General features: G+C 37.4%; 1 protein-coding gene and 1 pseudogene across 1 annotated transcript; both read right to left on the minus strand.

Moving 5' to 3' along the window:
- Positions 1–6,148: 6,148 nt before the first annotated feature.
- LOC127081595 (uncharacterized) lies at positions 6,149–7,491 on the minus strand (annotated as a pseudogene).
- Positions 7,492–18,127: 10,636 nt separating this feature from the next.
- LOC127085735 (GDSL esterase/lipase At1g71691-like) lies at positions 18,128–19,964 on the minus strand. Its single transcript, XM_051026246.1, has 5 exons — positions 19,721–19,964; positions 19,492–19,616; positions 19,023–19,268; positions 18,410–18,668; positions 18,128–18,315 (listed from the first exon to the last, which is right to left on the minus strand). The coding sequence occupies exons 1-5, from the start codon at positions 19,962–19,964 to the stop codon at positions 18,128–18,130; spliced, it is 1,062 nt and encodes a 353-aa protein (XP_050882203.1).
- Between the last annotated feature and the right edge of the window lie 1,274 nt (positions 19,965–21,238).

Consider the following 21,238-nt stretch of genomic DNA (forward strand, 5'->3'; position numbering starts at 1 on the left):
AATCCATGTTAAATGTTTGTTTTTCCAATTATTTTCCCTTTTTGCTTTTTTGCATGAAATTGGCGATCACATAAAACCTCAAAAAATAGAATAAAATCAATCTTTTCATCTGCATAATGAATTGCCTTGTTTGAATTCTAAAGCTTTTCATATCCAAAATCATTATGCAGGTTGATCAAACCCATTGAACATAATGACCCAACACCATCTCCCAACTTTGAATTCCCTGTATTTGAGGCGGAAGAAGATGATGTTGAAGAGATTCCTGACGAGATTACCCGTCTGCTTGAGCATGAAGAGAAGATCATTCAGCCGCATCTTGAGAACCTAGAAACAGTCAACTTGGGGTCTAAAGATTGTGTGCGGGAAGTGAAGATTGGGGCACTCCTAGAAGAGTCTGTTAAGAAGGGGTTGATTGAATTGCTACGAGAATACGTCGATGTCTTTGCCTAGTCATATGAAGACATGCCAGGTCTAGATACTGATATTGTGCAACATTTCTTACCCTTGAAGCCTGAGTGTGTGCCTGTGAAGCAGAAGCTCAAAAGAACTCATCCTGATATGGCAGTGAAGATCAAAGAGGAGGTTCAGAAGCAAATTGATGCAGGGTTTCTGGTGACTTCTACATATCCTCAATGGGTGGCCAATATTGTGCCCGTGCCTAAGAAAGATGGAAAAGTTCGGATGTGTGTGGACTATAGAGACTTGAATAAAGCTAGTCCGAAAGATGATTTTCCTCTACCACATATTGATATGTTGGTAGACAATACGGCTAAATTCAATGTCTTCTCATTTATGGATGGATTTTCCGGATATAATCAGATCAAGATGGCACCCGAGGATATGGAGAAGACAACATTCATCACACCTTGGGGAACATTCTGTTATCGAGTGATGCCTTTCGGTTTGAAGAACGCCGGAGCCACATATCAGCGAGTTATGACCACCTTGTTTCATGATATGATGCACAAGGAGATCGAGGTATATGTTGATGATATGATCGCCAAGTCAAGAACAGAAGTTGAACATGTAGAGCACTTGTTGAAGCTTTTTCAGCATTTGAGAAAGTACAAGCTTCGTCTGAATCCCAACAAGTGTACATTTGGAGTCCGTTCCGGCAAGTTATTGGGCTTTATCGTCAGTGAAAGAGGTATTGAGGTTGATCCTGCAAAGGTCAAAGCAATACAAGAGATGCCTGCGCCCAGAACTGAGAAGTAAGTCCGAGGTTTTCTTGGCCGCTTGAATTACATTTCCAGATTCATATCCCACATGACTGCCACATGTGCGCCGATATTCAAGCTCCTCCGGAAAGATCAGTCCCATGATTGGACCGAGGATTTCCAGAAAGCTTTTGACAGTATTAAAGAGTATCTGTCCGAGCCTCCGATTCTGTCTCCGCCCGTGGAAAGAAGACCATTGATCACGTATCTGACTGTTCTTGAAGATTCAATGGGTTGTGTCCTTGGCCAGTGTCGCACCTCAAAAATTGGGGATACGACTACAAAGCCAAGCGCGATCGCACGCTCGCAATGATGGACTGAACAGAGTCGCCACCGAACTTTATTTATTCCTAAAAAGGAAAGGGGAAATATCGATAAAACCCAAGACAAAACGACAATGATTATGGTCGTCGCAACCAAATCAGGGTTCGGGAGTCGATTACGCAAGGGGAAGGTATTAGCACCCCTCACGTCCGTTGTACTCAACGGGAACCATTAGGTCAGTTGTGTGCGTTAGCGTTAGTTGAAATGTTAGGCTTTAAGTTATTAAGTGGGAAAGAAAGAATAGAAGATAGGAGAATGTTTTTTGGATTTTTGACGAAGGACTAAACCTAAGTTTTTTATTAGTGGGCCTGACAAGATTTACAAATCCTGCTCCTACGTATCTCAACAGAGAAATCAAGGCTTACGTAGTTCTGGGTAGAAAAATGTTTGTTTGTTGGTCGATTTTAGCGAAAGCTACTTTGTGTCAAATCGACGAAAACATTGTTGGACTACCCAAAATAGGTGGAAAAACATTGCCTTGTATTGTTTTGAAACAAAGTACCTTTCATTTGGAAAAAAGTTTAAGAGACAATCGCACAGCGGCGAGAAAAGAAAGTGATTGGTTTGATGTGTTTTGAGTAATGGCGAGAACTTGGATGAGCGAGATATACATCTCGAATCCTAGCCTCAAGAGTGCGTGGTATACACCACGTTCCATTTCCATATTATTTGCAAAAATGTTTAATAAGAATTAAGTGTTTTGAATTTGATTGAGAAAGGGTATGAAGAAAACCGCATTGACAATTTTAGACAATGGCGAGAGTCAAGATAGGCGAGGCATACGTCTCGAATCATAATCTCAGGAGTGCACGGTATACACCATGTTCCATTTCCACCTTCATTGAAAAAGTGTTAAATAAGAATTAGGTATTTTGAGTTTTATTGTGAAAATGACTTGACACTAGATCAAGTATTGATGGACGTTTAAGAGAAATTTGGATGAGTGTTTGAGAGAAAACAAAGTGGATAAATTTGGATGATGGCGAGAGCTAGGATTGGCGAGATATACATCTCGAATCCTAGTCTCAGGAGTACGTGGTATACACCACGTTCCACTTCCATCTTTATTGAAAAGGTCTTAACTATGAATTACTATTTTTTGAGTTTTTATTAGGAAAACTGGCTTGACGTTGAATCGAGCGTTTGATGAAAGTTTGAAAGAAATGGAATAGGATAGGAGGGAAAAATGGATTGATTTGTTTATTGAGAAAATACTCGACATTGAATCGAGTCTTATTTTTGATCTTTTGGAAATTGTTGATTTTATTCTTGTGTTAGTAGCTAACTAAACAGTCAAACAAATAAAGAAATAAAAAACAGTAAAATTATTACACATCGGGGAAGTGGGGTACATTTTGTCAAATGGGGATTCAAAGTATTAGAATAATTAAATCGGGCCCAAACAACAAATAATGCAATGTATGAGTGTAAGTGCAAGAGAACTGGCTCATTGTAAGAAGGTCCAAGAGTAAGCCATGTGAAGAAAACAACAAATACAAAATTATATTTACAAAACACTTAAAATTAAATTGAAAGAAACAACATCGGGACGTGCACGGATAAAAATTGAGGGACACACAAAACCTAAATAATGTGCTCAAAGCCGGTTTGCGCATGTTGACAATAATTGAAATGTCATATGCGATTGATCAAAACGCGGCGAAATACTATGAATGTATCGATAAAAATAGTCATAGATAAACAACATGGAAATTGTTGAATCCATAAATTAAAATCGATGTTTAACATATAAAATAAAATAAAAGGGTAAACATTATGAGGGGATTAAAACAAAAATGTGAAATAGAAATTAAAGTTTTGCAAAAAATCAAATATGGCACATATGGGAATTGAACCCAGGACTAAGAGCTTGTCAAAGCATCCTTTTACCAACTCCGCCAGACAGGCATCCTTGTCATATAGTCTCAAGCGCTAATACATAACATAAAAAAAAATGGACCAAGCCTTTTAAATAAAACACAAAGTTAAGACAGTAGCAGGTCCTTTTAAACAAATTCATTTTAATGCACACCTGCTACAAGAAACAAATAGATTTAACCTTCTGCAATAAAAAAATGTTCCTTCTATGGACCTTGAACCGTACATCATCTCTCATGCAATCCAAACAACAACAATCAGAAAAAATTTCCGGAACTCAAATTCCTTTCATTTTCGATATATTTCTTTCCTAAGCAAGTCAGCTATGAACGCACCTGATGTCGAGTGACGATGTTGTGTGATTTCGATGCTAGATTCTTGGACCGCGTCGAAAATGGTTATACCGTGGTGGCGGTTATAGTGACGTCCCTATTGTTGCAGCTTGTTATCTTTTCGAGCACCAAAGTCTTCACCGAGTGAGATGAATGGCAACTCCATATTTTGTATTGCTGTTACCTAACAACAGACTAGCAGATCCATGTCATCGAAGAGGTCGTAATGAGAGCCAAGGTGGAAGATGCGATGGTTGCTGGGAAAAATGAGATTTGGAGTGGGTGGTTCAACGGTAGGATTTTATTTGTGTGAACAGTCGGCTCTTTCTGTTTTTGCAGAATTCTCTCTCCCTTGTTAGTGATCAGTGGCGACTACTCTAAGGAATTAGGGTTTTTTTCCGCCCTCTCTCATGAACAGTGGCCTCCTATTATATACCACTCATCCTCTTTCTCTCTGTTGTGTTTTCAGAGTAGTGGTCGTACGGAGGATGCTGGGAGGTTTTTTGTCCTCACCCCAGCTTGGTGGTCCCTCTCCCAATTCTCTTCTTTTTGAAAACTTTACTGTTGGTAAGAAAGGTTTCACCACTGTAAACTCATTTGAGTGAAATATTTGCTTTCACTTTTTGGGAATTGAACTGAGTTTTTGTGGTGTTGTTGGAGCTGAAGTGTCAATTGTTGGTGAAGTACAGTTTTTCTCAAATGCTGACTTTGAATTGCCAAGAACACCTGATTTGGATGAAATCCACCGATACTGAGACACCGCTGATAGCCACTTTGTAGCAACTGAAATATTCTGCTGCCACTCATGCTCACACTACCAACAACTAGTGACTAGTACAAACTTAGCTGGCTCTTGAGATGGATGAGTCTAAATAGCTACCCTCTCATGGAAATTTGCTATCAATAATGCACGGGGGATAACAGGCAGCAGACTATTTAATAAACTGGACGGAATCACAAGGAGAATCTAATATGACATTGAATACTGCATATTCAGTTGGCCTCTCTGGGATCACAATATGCACATGAATCCAAAATGATGGACTTAGAATTGAGCTTGGATCACTGATGCAAGCTTCAGAAGCATAAGCTATGGCATTCAATTTTCCACACCAAGCAACGACACTGAAATAGCGACAAGTCTAAGGAAAATCCATCTTGTGAAGTAAATAGACGTCTGGCTATTCAAGGCGAATTTGAAAAACGGTGGCAGGGGGTCTATTGCAAGCGATTCCGGGAAGCAAACCAGTGTTTTCTCCAACATCATTAGCAACACCAAGGAGTGTAACTTGCCTTTGGTTGAAACCCAAGACAGATTTCAAAGAGTGTGAGTAAATAGGAAAAGTAAAGGTGTTTCCTGATGCAATTTGAAAGTGCAGCAGTGTGCTCTTTAAGCATTCTGTCTAGCCTGCCTACTCCGTAGCCACCAAAGATACGTACAAAAGCCTACAACTGACTTAGATCTATGACTGACTCTGCAAAGTTACCACCAACAGCCTTGTACTCCTGAAGCATTTGTGAATTGGAACAAACAATATCCCAGCACCGGATACATCCTTGATTATATTTTCAATATACCAATTGCACACAGATTCAGTGGCCTACCCTGTATGTTGGCCTATTGGCTTCTCAAACAAACGCAGAGAAGAAATTGGTCCTGAAAAGGCTTCTAAAAGCAAAACTTCACGAATACCCTGTGTAATGTCCTCTCCTGATGTATTGCTCCGCAAGATGCACAATGCTATCGTGTCTCCGAATCAGTGATTCCAGAACAGAAGGTCGTTGAAGATCATTATCCGTTTTTAAAACACCAAGCAACCTTCTTCTGAAATTACCAAGAACGTATTCTCTCATGTACTCTCTCAGAACAAAGACATGGTTTAAAACACATATGGGCTCCATATCATTTAAAACTGAGCACCAATTGGTCAACCTTTGCATTGCATCTTCTAACGTTTTGATCGAACTATTATTTTCAGGAAAGCTTTCATGTCCAGGTAAAGGAAAGCCAGCAGTCCCTTTTGGAGATTTATGTGATGGAATAGACACTCTTGATGCATAATTAAGATATGAAGCTGCCTTGTCATGGTTGAATTGGAAATCAAATGTTTGAAATAGATGGAAATGCCAGAGTTGGAGTACCATCCAAAGAGACTTGATTGTGACAGGAACCAGAAGATTTATCAGCCATGGTCGCGGTTAGAACGGATGGGAAAAAAAAGAAACAGAGATGAGTGGCTGTGATTGGTAATGGAAACAACAGGAAACAATCCAGTTCCCAAAGGTCTCAACTTACTGTCACAAATGGCATGTGCATTACACGCAAGCTTGGCAAAAATTTCTGCAATCTCTTTAATATTGGTTTCAGGCCATTGTAGTATCAAGTGTACAAGATTAGCCATTTGTGCATACAACACCGGCTTCTCCTCCGGTTACGGTATCCTTGATTGTACTGTTTGCTGCAACTTGGTAAATTGCGAGAGAACAACCGATTATGGAATAGACGGAAGACATGATAGCTGCCACTATCGAAAGTAAACATGTTTCATGAAACTCAGGAATTTGAGAAGCGGAAATTCGAATCACTCCAAAACTGATCAGGTATTGATTGCTTGAAATCCTACATGGATCTTTTCCTCCCGATTTATGAAGGCATCTGATCTTCTTATTTCCATCATGCCAGATACGATTTTGACACCAGTTTCTACACTCTTTGGTCTTCTCTTTGGAGTTTTTACAGTACGCTTTGCGAATAGGTCGTATGCGAATATCCTTTCTGTCAGGCTTAGAGTACTCTCCTCCGCAGTATGTTGTTGTTGAATTGGTTAACTCATTCTCAGGCCAAGCTTCAGATGCAATCACATCATTGTTGATTTGTGCTTCGTGCATTACAGTCCCACTGTTGGGTTGCTGATATAATTCATAGTACTGCAAAATTTTCTTCCTGTGGAAAGTAACCTGCTTTGCCTTCACTTGCATGTTCTTCGCATCAACTTTGTTTCCACAAAGAACAATTGGGATGTTTTCACAGACATGACAAAGATCACGGTGCCAAGTAGGGACATCCTTGTATGTCAGCCATGCAGTAACATCAAACATTAGAAATAGCACACTGTCCATGAATATAATATCGATCTCTAAGACCACCGAACTTCTCTCGACCAGCAGTATCCCAGCAGTAGCAACGAATCTTACCACAGTTTGTGAAGAAATCCAATGGATGCACTTCAACACCAATGGTTGGTTCATATTTCTTCTCAAATTCTCCAGTAAGATGCCTCTTTACGAAAGTTGTTTTTCCTGTGCCACCGTCACCAACGATCTCAAGCTTGAAACTAGGATGATCAACTGTTTGCTGATTAGGCAACTTAAGAAAATCAGGATTTGTTTTTCCTGTGCCACCGTCAACGACGATCACAAGTCTGCATCAAATATTGCAACAAGTTCATAGCCTTTCACATAGTCACAGCTCATTGCAGAATTAAGATTTCCAGCTTCAACGCCAACGCTTTATCATCTATTATTGCGAAATCGACGGTATAGCAGGCATGACAACTGGGACTGGTTTGGTTGTGCCTGAGAAACACTGCTGTTATTTTTTGTATGTTTGGAAATGAGGCAGGTCTCAGAATGCAGCTTGTGGAATTGGCGTTGTCGTAATGTTCGATTTCAATCTGGTCTAGGAATCCCAAGGAAACAAACTGTAAGCTTTTGTTTATGCCTTCCGTGTGTATCATAGACTCGGTGAATTTACGCTGAAATTGTTGAGTTTGATACCGTGTAGGATCCGGGTCATGGCTTGTATTAACTCTAGATGATGAATCTGAGTTTTCCTCCGTTGTGCCGCCAAGGTTTAATTCTGCAATGCTTCAAGGTGCCAGGGCATAGGCCATAGTTTACAAGAATATCTAGTTCCTTGCCAAGGACTCCTCTTCGTAAGGCACCTTGCTTGGAACTGAACCCAGTTGCTACCAGCACTTGGCGGAGTACTTCAATCCACGTAAGAGGACTTAGTGATCTTTTCCAAACATTGAGGGAATATTTTTGACTTTCAACTGAGTGAAGCAACGCAAGAAAGTTGCATGACTTATTTAAATAAGGACAAAACCCATTAGAAAGCTCTACTTCAATGTGAGATAGAAGCATTGTGAGAAGGTCCTTGGTCATGAATGAATGATTGGAATATGAATGATTATGTGGGAACCTTTAAATATAAATGAATGAAAAATCTCAATGTAAAAATGAAGAAAATATGAATGCAAACTTAAAAATGCGAAAAAACGTAAAAATATGAAATAGTAAATATGAACATGAATGAAGGATATGAAGGTGAATGAAGAAAGAATGCAAACGAGTGATTGATGGGGAAAAATTTTCAGGGCCAAAATCGGGGTATGACAGCCAGCAAGACGAATCAGGGAAGAAAGAGTATGCTATTTACTACTTGAGTAAGAAGTTCACTGATTGTGAGTCTCGATACTCGATGCTTGAGAAGACATGCTATGCTTTGGCTTGGGCTGCTAAGCGCTTATGCCAGTATATGATAAATCATACGACTTGGTTGATATCCAGAATGGATCCAATCAAGTATATCTTCGAGAAACCTGCTTTAACAAGGAGGATTGCCTGTTGGCAGATGTTGTTGTCCGAGTATGATATTGAGTATCGAGCTCAGAAGGCTATTAAAGGTAGTATTTTGGCTGACCAATTGGCACATCAGCCAATTGAGGATTATCAGTTAGTTCAGTATGACTTCCCAGACGAGGAGATTATGTATTTGAAAATGAAAGATTGCGATGAGCCTACACTCGATGAAGGGCCAGAGCCTGGTTCCAAATGGAGTATGGTGTTTGATGGCGCTGTAAATCAGTATGGAAATGGTATTGGGGCAGTGATTGTTACTCCTCAGGGCACACATATTCCTTTTACAGCAAGGCTAACTTTCAAATGCACGAATAGTACGGCTGAATATGAGGCATGTATCATGGGATTGGAGGAATGCATTGATCTAAGGATCAAGCATCTTGATGTTTATGGTGATTCGGCCCTCGTTGTTAATCAGATTAAGGGTGAATGGGAAACGAATCAGCCTGGTCTTATTCCATATAGGGATTATGCGAGGAGGATTTCGATGTTCTTTACTAAGGTTGACTTCCATCATATTCCTCGAGATGAGAATCGGATGGCAGACGCTCTTGCTACGCTTGCTTCGATGATTGTGGTTAAACTTTGGAATGAAGTCCCCAATATCACTGTGATGCGCTTGGACAGACCAGCTCATGTGTTTGCGGTAGAAGAGGTGAAAGATAATAAGCCATGGTATTACGACATCAAGTGTTTCCTTCAGAACTAGGTTTACCCGCCAGGGGCATCTGTGAAAGATAGGAAGACTCTGAGGAGATTATCAGGAAGTTTCTACCTTAATGGCAATGTGCTTTACAAGAGAAATTTTGACATGGTGCTGCTCAGATGCATGGATAGACACGAAGCAGACCTGTTGATGACTGAGGTCCATGAGGGTTCATTTGGTACTCATTCCAATGGACATGCCATGGCTAGAAAGGTGTTGAGAGCAGGCTACTATTGGATGACAATGGAGTCTGACTGCTGCAAATATGTGAAGAAACGCCATAAGTGTCAGATCTATGCGGATAAAATTCATATTCCTCCGACACTTTTGAATGTGATCTCATCACCGTGGCCTTTCTCCATGTGGGGAATTGACATGATCGGCATGATAGAACCAAAAGCGTCTAATGGACACAGATTTATTCTCATAGCAATTGATTACTTCACCAAGTGGGTTGAAGCGGCATCATATGCAAATGTGACCAGGCAGGTGGTAGTGAAGTTTATCAAGAATCAACTCATATGCCGTTATGGTGTGCCAGATAAGATCATTACTGATAATGGATCTAACTTGAACAACAAAATGATGAAAGAGCTGTGTAGTGAGTTCAAGATCGCACATCATAATTCTTCTCCTTACAGACCCAAGATGAATGGGGTTGTTGAAGCTGCTAATAAGAATATCAAGAAGATTATCCAGAAGATGGTTGTCACGTATAAGGATTGGCATGAGATGTTGCCATTTGCTTTACATGGATATTGCACATCTGTCCGCACTTCAACAGGGGCAACCCCTTTTTCTCTTGTTTATGGCATGGAGGTCGTACTCCTAGTAGAGGTAGAGATCCCATCAATGAGAGTCTTGATGGAAGCCAAGTTGACTGATGCTGAATGGGTTCAGAGTCGTTATGACCAGCTGAATTTGATAGAAGAGAAGAGATTGACTGCCATGTGTCATGGTCAGTTATATCAACAAAGAATGAAGAAAGCTTTTGATAAGAAGGTCAAGCCCCGTGTGTTACGAGAAGGTGACCTTGTGCTCAAGAAAGTCTTGTCTTTCGCGCCCGATTCCAGGGGCAAGTGGACTCCAAACTATGAAGGTCCATATGTTGTTAAGAGAGCCTTTTCAGGTGGTGCTTTGATACTTACAACTATGGATGGGGAGGATTTCACTCGTCATGTGAATTCAGATGCAGTCAAGAAATACTTCTCCTAGAAATAAAAACAGAATAGCTCGCTAAGTTGAAAACCCGAAAGGGCGGCTTAGGCAAAAATGAGCGTCTCGGTGGATTGAAAACCCGAAAGGGAGGTCCAGGCAAAAGTTAGAGACATAGAAAAAAATGAATATATGTATCCCGCTAGATTGAGTACCTCACCCTGGGGCAATCTAGGCACAAATTAGGGATTTGGCAAGTAACTGCATCCTGACAAGATTTTGTTCTGCAACTGGCATCCGTCAGAGATTCTTGCTCATTCATCGTCAACCGAAGCTTCAAATACATCGGATTCAGAATTGGTGGAGAAATGGTCATTATGTTCAATGTAGCCCTTTTCCAATATATATCACCAATTTCAAACTTGTAAAGATCTATGGAGTCTTGCCATTTGCAGACTACCACTCCATCAAATAAATTCGAGCCTTTTATCCAATTATTTGCACTCTTATTTGTTTCTATTCAACAAACGTTTTGCATGCTTTAATTGAGAAAATATCATTGTTTTGAATAATCGAATTTTTCATAACTTGTTTTTTAAACAAAGTGAACATTCACAATGACAAAAGGATACTTAGGAGACCCTCAATGCTCTCCCAAGGATGGTATGATCTCCAACAGGGTAAGACATTTGTTCATATTCCTGGCATGACTGTATCTTCTTCCTCCGGAGCCTTTTGTGGCTTTCTTACTGGGTGGAGTATTCACCACTCTCCCCTTCAGCAGAGTAGCGACATTTCTTCCTCAGCAGATGTGATCTCCTTGATGAGCACGGTACTTGGTGGTTGATCCCTAGAATCCCTTTATCCCTCGGATAGATTCCCCAGTAGAGTTGCTTATGTGGCGGATTTTATCTGTGCAATAAACTCCTGTCCCCAGCTGGAATGACTGATGATTCATCCCCTGCAGAGATTTCGTTGCTTCTTGGTTTCTCTTGCCCTCATCATATTGGATACTCTCCGGTGAACGTGGCTTTCTCTTTTGAGATGTAGTACCGGATGTTTGTGTGCTTATTCCTTGGAGTTGTTTGTGTTAGAAATGTATGTTTGTCAACATTCATCATACATAAACCCCTGCTAGTAGGTAATGCATTTCCCAAGCAGATGTCGACGTCTGATCCCTCAATGTAGAGTCAGCCCATTAAGCAGAAAGTATTTATCTTTCCTTCCGCATTCCCCACTAAGTTATATCCTCGTGGACGACGGCTGTTTTCGCTTCCTCCCAACACATATATTGGGATGGGTTCCCCTATTGAGTTATATCCTCACTAGGACGAGTATTGATTCAGTTTGCCTCTTTGGTTTGATCCTAAATTGGCCTCTGGTGACTTTTTCCCGTGTTTTCCCTGTGGTAAATGAATAATTACTCAATAATCAGTAATCATTCATCTTATCCTCAACGGAGTCTGTGGTTTTCTACCCTCATACCGGTAGTTGTAAACCCTTTTGTTTCCCCTTTGCAGAGTTAACCTTTTGTCCATCCTAATCGGTGACGGTTACTCTTCCGTGGTTTTCTACCCAGTATCCGGTAGATGTAATCCCCTCCTTAACGGTTATCATTATCCAACATTCGGTGTTGATATTCCCTCATTCTCTTGGATAATTGCTCTGATTAGGAAGTTTATCCCCAACAGTCATCTTTCATATACCGGTTGTTGGTAATGTTTGTTGCTCCCCTTGAATGGTCATCATTACATACCTAGTTTCGGTATCCCGATGCCTTTCTTTGTCGGTCGATTTATCCTTTATTAACCCAGTAACCGGTTGTGGATAATATTCCATGCGAGTATATTATCTACGTTCTTACGGTAATAGATAATATATCTCATGCACTCTTTGGTCGAAGCCTTTTGTTCTTCCCCAGTTGAGTAAGATTTGTATCCCTGTTTTAGAATCGAATGTCCATCCCATAATCGAGTTTGCTTTTCGGCCCTCTTTTTGGATGATGAGTGTTTTGGGAATATTCCCCAATTCACGCTTTGGTTGGTCACCTATTATATGCTCAGTAACCGGCGTCCCTGGTGTTCCTTCCTTCTGCTCCCTATTATGACTTTTTGTCCCCTGCGGAGTCAGATTTTCCTGAGTTGAGATATACCTTTTTAGGTCTTCCTCAGATGATTTGGTTGATTGATATCTCTCACCCTTATACCGGTCTTAGATATTCATTCTTCCCGAGCATGTTATTCTCTCACCCTTATACCGGTGTTCAGATCACACGTCTCTTTGAGCTTATTACCCAGTAATCGGTAATACCTCATCCCGTTGCTTCCCCAGGAGGGTTCTGTTGGGATCTTCCTCAGTTGAGTCCTTAGTGGACATCCCCACCTGAGCCCGGATTTTTTTATCCGAAGTATCCGTTACGGATAATTTTGGCTGTATGGGCGTATTCCCCAATACATGCATCTTCGAGTCAGCTCGAGTCCTTCCATTGATTCATTTCATGGATTCTCTCCGTGTCTCTCAGCAAGTTTTAAGTCGTGACCTGCTCACGCATTTTAACCCTTTACTCCCCCCAGAGTCTCTGTCTCCCTAGTGAGTGTATTACTCCTTTGGATTTTCAGTTTCTCCGGATTTCTTTTTCTTTTGTGGACGCATATCCCCACAGAGTTTTGCTATTTGCATGCATACATCTGCATCATGAGGTCTCTTAGGGACCAAAATTCGTCTCTTTGTTATTATTTAAGCCCATTCTACCCCGTCGAGACGAAGATTTTAACCTTCACTTCTCCGGCTAGAATGACCTTAAATAGGGGCATCTGTAAGACCCTAATTTTGTCCCTAAGATCCCTCATGGCATCATAACATTGCATTTGCATTGCCTCAAGGATCATTAGCATCTTGGTTCCCCTTACCTTTGGGTGGGACTTCTTGTGAGTGGTTTGATATCACCAAGCATGCTTGAATTGTATATCATTGCTTTTCTTATTTTTGTTTACTAACCAAAAGCACAAAAATATGTCACTAACATCTTGTGTTTGTAGCTTGAGCAATCACAAAGTCCAAAGCTTCAAGGAGATCATTGGTATAAAGATATGACCAAGAGAAGATGATAGCAAGCATGGTAATGGTTCCCAAAGCTCTCATCCATCAAATATGCCTCCCTAGCATCTCAATTTATCATTTTTGATCAAAGCAAGTCAAAGGGTTTGAGGTTTGTTTCCCAAGGAAACCCTAATTCATCTGTGCACCATAATGCCTTGCTCTTGAAGCAACCTCAGCCCATGATCAAATACAATCAAGGGAAGTTATTTAATTCATCATTTCATGCATATTTGAACTTATTTGAGTTTCCTCAATCATCAATTCATCAAGATATGAGTCATGGACTTGAGAAGTTGATCAGTCAATTCATCTGACTATTCTGAAATGCACTAAAACCTAACTTTTTATGTGTTCGTCAAATGGAGATGGTTCCAAAAGCAAAAATGTTCTTAAGGACAATATGAACAACTTTCATGTTCATAAAAAATTGATTTGAAGCTTGGAAGGCCATCTCCCATTGCAATACATTGTAGGTCATTTTGACTGAAACCCTAATTTTGGGTTAACTTCCCAAGAACATAACTCATTCATTTTTTACGATTTTGAGGTGGGATCAAATGCATTGGAAAGCTTAATATGTATAATTCAAATGTTATGTTGAACAAAAGTTAAAAATATCAAAGTAAATACATGTGATAATGCAAAACATTATAGGTCACTTTGGACCAAATGCATTGAAAGGCAAAAAAGTCTAACTTAAAATGCCCATAACTCTTTCATCAAAAACCCAAATGATCCAAAATATAATTCCATTTTGACTGTCTTGAAAAGATCTACAACTTTGATGTTGGAGGTTTTTTCATTTAAGGCTTGCATCATCAGAACAGAAGGGCTTGAACATTGGCCAAATTTAGAGACTTTGCCTTTACATGTTTTGCACCTTGCACTTTAAACTCCAATTTCACCAATCTCCACACTTCAAATGGATTTTTTCCCAACATAAAAATTGTTCCTTACATCAAAACCTTTCCAACCATTACTCACATGCCTATGTTTGGATTTTCCAAATGGGACTTTCGAAGAAAGGAACATTTAGGTCCAAATATGGAATTCACATGAAATCTTGATACACAAGCAAATGCCATTCAAATTACACGTCCAATTCAACTTGGTTTGTGTTCACCATTCATTTGCATCAGCTTTTGGGCCTCACATGCGCCTGTACAGGCCCATGCATGGAGGACCCAATTCTCATGCACACGAGTATTGCCTTGCATTGCTTCAAGCTCAGCTATAAATACATGCTCCTCTTCATTCAATTCCAACCTAATGGTGCCTGAGATGCTGCACAACTGAATTCATAACCATTACCAAAGAAGCTATTTCACTTTTCTTCAAAAAAATTCAGATCCAAAATTCAACTACATCTGGTTGAATCCTTGGATCTAAAGCTTCTAAACCTTCATCCTATACTCCATTGATCTTCTGTTTTGGCAAAGGAAGCAAGGAATCAAGCTCAAGTTTCCAGAAACCAAGGTTCTGCTTCAACTGTTTTTTTCTTCGAAATTCATTACTCTTTGATCTATTTGCCTGGTCAATGTGTTTTCTGAAGTCCTCACTTGAGAGGCAAGCTAGTGGTAGCTTCAATTTCATGATTTATTGAACTGCATTTTTCATACCTGAATCTTCCATCTCAGATTTCTTACTCTATAGGAATCTTGAGTGTGATTCAAGGTTACATGGGTGATGTACATCACCCTAGCTTCATTTTGGTATATGGATCGTGGATTTTGGTGGAGGTTTGTAAACCTGCAACTCTGGTCGGAGTTCATGTACTCGCCGGAGAAGATGGTGTACACCACCGTCCGTTCACCAATTTAAATCCAAACCGTTTGATCATGTTTCCAGATTGAATCATGTCCTTTGGATCTTATGACTTTCAATAATGCTGGATGTTTCGTTGTTGACTCATGCCTTTCGTGCACGCGCATCTCACATCCGTCTGATCAGCCGCGTCAATTAATGAGGCTTGATCAGACGCTTGTGGTTTTTTCTATTTTCTGAATTTTTGATTTAATTTCTTTTATTTCCTTTATTTTCAAAAATCCATAACTTCTTTATTTTAAATCCAAAATATATGGGACCAATTGCATTCTTCTCCAAATAATTTCTAGTTTCTAATTCTGATTTTTAATATTTTTTATTTTGTCATTTGATATTTTTTGTGAATTTTCTCTTTTGGTTATGTTTAATTCATTTTAAATAGTTTTTGATATCCAAAAAAATACAAAAATATTTTCCTAACCTATTTGAATGATGATGGATCTATGAAAAATATTCTCATCAATTTTTTAATTGATTTGAGATTTATTTGAGATTTTAGTTCAATTAGGTTATTTTTATTCATTTTTAATTGATTAAAAATAGTTTCTGACTTTTAAAAATGCTGAATTTTTTTGTCAAACTTTGTTTGACCTTGTTGAACTTGGGATAAATCATTTGGACCTTTCAAGGTTGATTTAAAGTGATTTTGAAGTTTGACCTTTCCATTATTTTTAATTCAAGTTTATTTTAATATTAAAAATGCTAAAAATATTATGCTTATTATTTGATCTCCAATCTTTATCTCACTTCTGATTTCTCATTGTTTGACTTTGACTTTCAATGTCATTTAGTCAATACATATGGATTGGTACACCTTATTTCACTTTATGCATTTTTGATCTTTTCATTTTCATTATCCATTCTTCATCTCCTTCTTCTTTCTTCTTCTTTCTTTTTGATCAATGAGTTGAAGGTTGATAAGTTAGCATTGATTAGGGAGACTTAATCTTCCTTGATTCAAATCTAATTCATCTTGATCAATTGATCAAGTGAATGGCTTTGCATTAAGGATAAGTTGTCTTCTAAATCATGCAAAAGGCTTAAACCAATACAAGATCAATTCTCTTTTCCTTTTTGGCATGGCAAGTTGTTGGAACTTGGTTCACTAATCAAGACTTCTAACTTGTGTTGTTGCCTACATTATTATTGACCGGCCTCAGATAGTTGTGACTTCTACATAAGTCCAATTACGATTGCTTAACATAGCGCTAAATTTTCCTTATGGCACACTAACTCTGAACACTAACCATTAACAATTAACATTTACTTTTTGCTCATTACTTTTATGCAATTTACTATTCTTGCACATATTATCCATTTGCTTTTCTCTTTGCTCACTTGAGCACATGTTTATGTTAATGCCATTTGTCATTTGCTCACTTGAGCACATAATTGTGTATATACTATTGTGCTTGTGTTTTTGTTTTTGATTGTTGTGGACCAAATGCAAAGAAGTGGACTTAGATCTTAGGACTTTTCCCTATGCAAAGAATGGAGAAATGGACTTAGTTTCTAGGACACTCCCTATGCAAAATTGGAGTAAAAGGACCTTAATGATGAAGATGGATTAGAAGGGTCAAATCTCTAAACTCACTCTTGTCCATTCTTGATTTGTTTCATAGAACTTTTTGATGTTGTGTGCTTTTGTGTTAGGGAATCCTATGTGAGCTCAAATTGAAGAACCATTGCCATGTTCATCCAAAGTGAAAGACACAAGATACATTGAGGATCTCTTAAGAGACTTGTTTGATTGCTTGAACCTACTATTATTGTGATTGCTTATTCCAAAGGATGGTGAGCTACTTGGATCATCAATATGATCTCAATAGGGGAACTCCATTGTGGTTTTGTTTCTTTATCCCTCACCTTTTGCTTTACTTAGGACTTTAGCCCTTCTTCTCCTTCCCTCCACTCTAACCCAAGCCAAAACCTTTTGTGCAAACATTTAACCTTTGTTTTCAACTATTAGAAACCTAAGCCTTATGCTTTTGATTTTCAAACTTTCTTTTCATAACACTTATTTTGAATTGAATCTTTAAGTCAACTTTGACAATTTTGTATATACTTCTAATTGGTAAATATAACCCATGTAAATGTCTTTTGTGGTTCCAATGGCCACTTCCTTAATCAAAATTTTCCATAACCTTTAGCTATTAGGTTTGAGTTATCCTTGTGGTAGATGTAATACTCACATATATCCTTAGTGATGGACAATGAGTCTTCCATGCTTATTATAGGGTTAACCCCTCACTAGCATGTTGAAGCTATCCTCACATGGTGGATTTGTGGTTTGGTTGAGTTTTCTCCCTTTGATAACAAAAGACCTCAAGGCTTTAGGACCAATCAATTCACCAACTCATTTTGAGATTTTTACCCCAAACTACGAGGTTTTGATCCTAATCTTCTTTAAGATGGTACGTAGGCAATGGGTTTATCCATCCAAACACAAAAATGTAAATAACTTGTACATTCTCTTCTCACCTCTTCAATCATGTTTGCACAAACAAAATTTTCACAAGACAACAACCTTTACAACAAGTATGAAAAGGGCTCCCTAGGAGTACCTAGGATGTTTTGGGTGCCTAACACCTTCCCATTGCATAACCAACCCCCTTACCCAGATCTCTGACTCTCTTTTACTAGTTTTTGATTCGATAAAACTTTTAGGTTTTTGTTCGCTTTCTAACCATTCCTTTGGATAAATAGAAGTGCGGTGGTGACTCGACTTGTATGATTTACCTTGGATTTAGTCAATATCTCTAATGATAACGAATACCCCGCTACACACACAATGTAGATACATTAATGCACATGAACTAATTTCTCAATATTCATAGGAAAACATATATGTCTTCCACCAAAACACGTATCAACAAATATTTCATTTACAACTTCAGTGCTATGACCAAAAACTGGCAAAATAATTCCCATACAATGTAGATACATTAATGCGCATGAACTAAGTTCTCAATATTCATAGGAAAACATATATGTCTTCCACCAAAACACTTATTAGCAAATATTTCATTTACAGCTTCAGTGCTATGGGCAAAATCGTAAAAATAATATTCCTTTCGATTCTCACAAGGGTTTCCTCCTTCTCCAACACATGAATCCCAAATATTTGTCAACCCTGAACATTAAAAATAAAAAATGTAAGTGTTACTAAATATTAAAAAACATGTTATAGTGTTTTTACAAGTAAAATTAATTATTTATCGACTCACCAAAATTTTTAGGGGAGTTTTGTATTTTCCTGAACAATTTAAAACTATCCAAAATAGTGAATAGTGATCCTGAGAGTTTGGCTTTCAATTTCAACTCTTGAAGTTTTCTTGGGAGCTTGTTTGTGAAGAGGTTAACTACTTGATTAATAACTTCATTGCATTCTTGAGTATGTGGTTTTTTTTTTATGAAACCTGGGATACAACCAATTGGACCAAGGCCAATTATAACAAATTTTCTTCCACCTAGATCATAAATTTTCTGTAGTACAAAAAGTTAGTGAAAAGTTGATTTTATATATATATATATATATATATATATATATATATATATATATATATATATATATATATATATATATATATATATATATATATATATATATATATATATATATATTATTAGATCAAGATCAAATAGTATAAATAGTATAAATATATAACTATTTTTAATTTTATTAAATAAAAATGATTTAACTTAGAATTTAATCTATTTAATCTTAATTCAAAATTTAGGGTTCACGAATATGTGAATGCGTCAAAATAATGATTGCAACAAAATTGGTTCAAAATTGAATTTCTTTTTTTTTAATGTTAAGTCAACTTAAAAACTTACCTTTATATTTGAACCAAGTTGGTCGATAAGGTAATCTGCAAATTCTTCCGGATTAATCATTTTATTTTTTCCCATTTCTTGTTTAAAATAATTGAAAATGTAATCGTTGGAACCGGTTGATAAAAAAAATATAGATTTTGATAAGTAGTGTCTCAATTTTGTTTTGCTTTGCAAATTTCTTGGAAGATCATTCATCACTGTTGAGGTGAAATATTCAACTTGTTTCTCCAATGACAAGCATTCTCCCTTATACACACACAAAAAAAGGAATATACATATGGTAAGTAACCAACAATTTATAAATGAATAAAAAGGGCATAAGTTTCATAAATACTAGCTCAATTAGAAAAAAAATAGATATGTTAAGTCGAAAGTTAACACTAGTATTCAAATCCTAGAAACACATAACAGTTATTATTACTCCATATGCAGATAATAAAATATATACATTAAATTTTTTCTTTCTTACATTTCTTGTTGAATTCAAGATTCCACATGAGCCTGACGCATAGTTAATACCCGATGTTATTTGATATCTCTCGGTTGTTGAAACACCGACGTATGAAGGTGGCATTGGTAAACTTAATTTAATTGTTGCAAAACTTCATCTTATAAAATGTTTTTCTTGCAAATCAAGAAACCATAATGATTAAAAGTAAATTTCAAGAAATATCATAATAATAAATAGTATGAGATACCGATAAGATCTGCAAAGGTTTTGCCATTGCTAAACCTTCCAGTAGAGCAATTATTGAAATCTATGCCATAGGGGAAATTATTAGCTTTAGCAACAGTATTCAAATTGTTGTTATTTCCGGCATCTACAGTTGAATCACCAAAAACATACAAAGCTGGAACAAGACCTTTTGTAGAATAACAATTTGCCAACGAAAATTTTAGACTAATAAGGGATATAACCCAAAAAACTTTAGATATAGACATGATATTTTGTTGAATAGAAATATATGATAATTGTGAATGATGTTTGGTCTTATTATATATGACTATTAAGAATGTTTGTTTTAAGTTTTGTTGTCAAATATCCTAATGTTTTTCTTGAGAAGTATATTGAAGAACATTCAAAGAAAATCAAATAATATCTAGAAGCAGAACGATCCCATGAGATAAGAACTCCATAGTTAGAGAGATTTAACTTGAAGTAGTATTTGGATGAGTGACCTTCTAGGATGTTTCTCAGAAAGTGTGTGACTGAGAACAAAACATGTTGAAAAGACTCGCATTGATTTGTGGGGTCAGTCGGTAATCCTGAAAACAGTCTGGGGCGTTACAACAAGCATCTTAGGACGATTGGTGGACAGTTCTAGCAAGTCTACTAGTATCGTCAAAGTAATAAATTAAATTCGTCCCCGCAAAGATTACGAATTTTAACAACATAATTATTATGCGGATGAAAGTAAATAACAAAAAGGGGGTTTCAGAGTTGTTTCAGTATAAAAATATGATGAGAAAATAACGGGATAAAATTCAATGATTAAAAATGATTAGGTCTCTCTTTCAACTCCCCTACTTTTACATGTATATGAACGGTGTATTAATCTAGCCACTCATAGTGAATTTAATGATTACCATGAGTTTAGATGTAAAGTGTAACACCCTGAGTTTTCAATTAATTATTTAATTAAATTTTTAATTATTTTTATTTATTTAACTGAGTGATAAAATAATTTATGTGGTTTAATTTTGTGTTAATTGGATTTTATTGGGAATCTGTGGTATTTTATTTAATTAAAATAATAGAAAAATAGGAATTATAAATTGTGGAGTGGAAATTAATATTTTTGTAAAAGTGTTGGGCTAACAAGAAAGTTACTAATAATTAATGAAAATTACTAACTTAAATAAATTAGTATTAGGTCATTTATATAGAAAAAGTTTGGGGAGTAGAGGTTTTTGTCTGATACATGAAAAAAGTGGAAATAAGCCAGGAGTTGGAAACCTAAAGGGAGATCTAACAAGCGGAAATCATAGCCAAGACATTGGATTTGTTACTCATTGGAAACAATGTCCCTACCCTGCAACAAGTAAAGACTTGGTTGGGAAAATGTTTTTCTATGAAGGACCTAGGTGAAGCAGCCTATATATTAGGAATCAGGATCTATAGAGATAGATCACAAAAACTGCTTGGCCTAAGTCAGAGTACATATATAGATAAAGTTCTGAGACACTTTAATATGCATAATTCCAAGAAAGGTTTC

This window comes from Lathyrus oleraceus, chromosome 5 (assembly GCF_024323335.1).
Source record: "Lathyrus oleraceus cultivar Zhongwan6 chromosome 5, CAAS_Psat_ZW6_1.0, whole genome shotgun sequence".
Classification (NCBI taxonomy): Eukaryota; Viridiplantae; Streptophyta; class Magnoliopsida; order Fabales; family Fabaceae; genus Lathyrus; species Lathyrus oleraceus.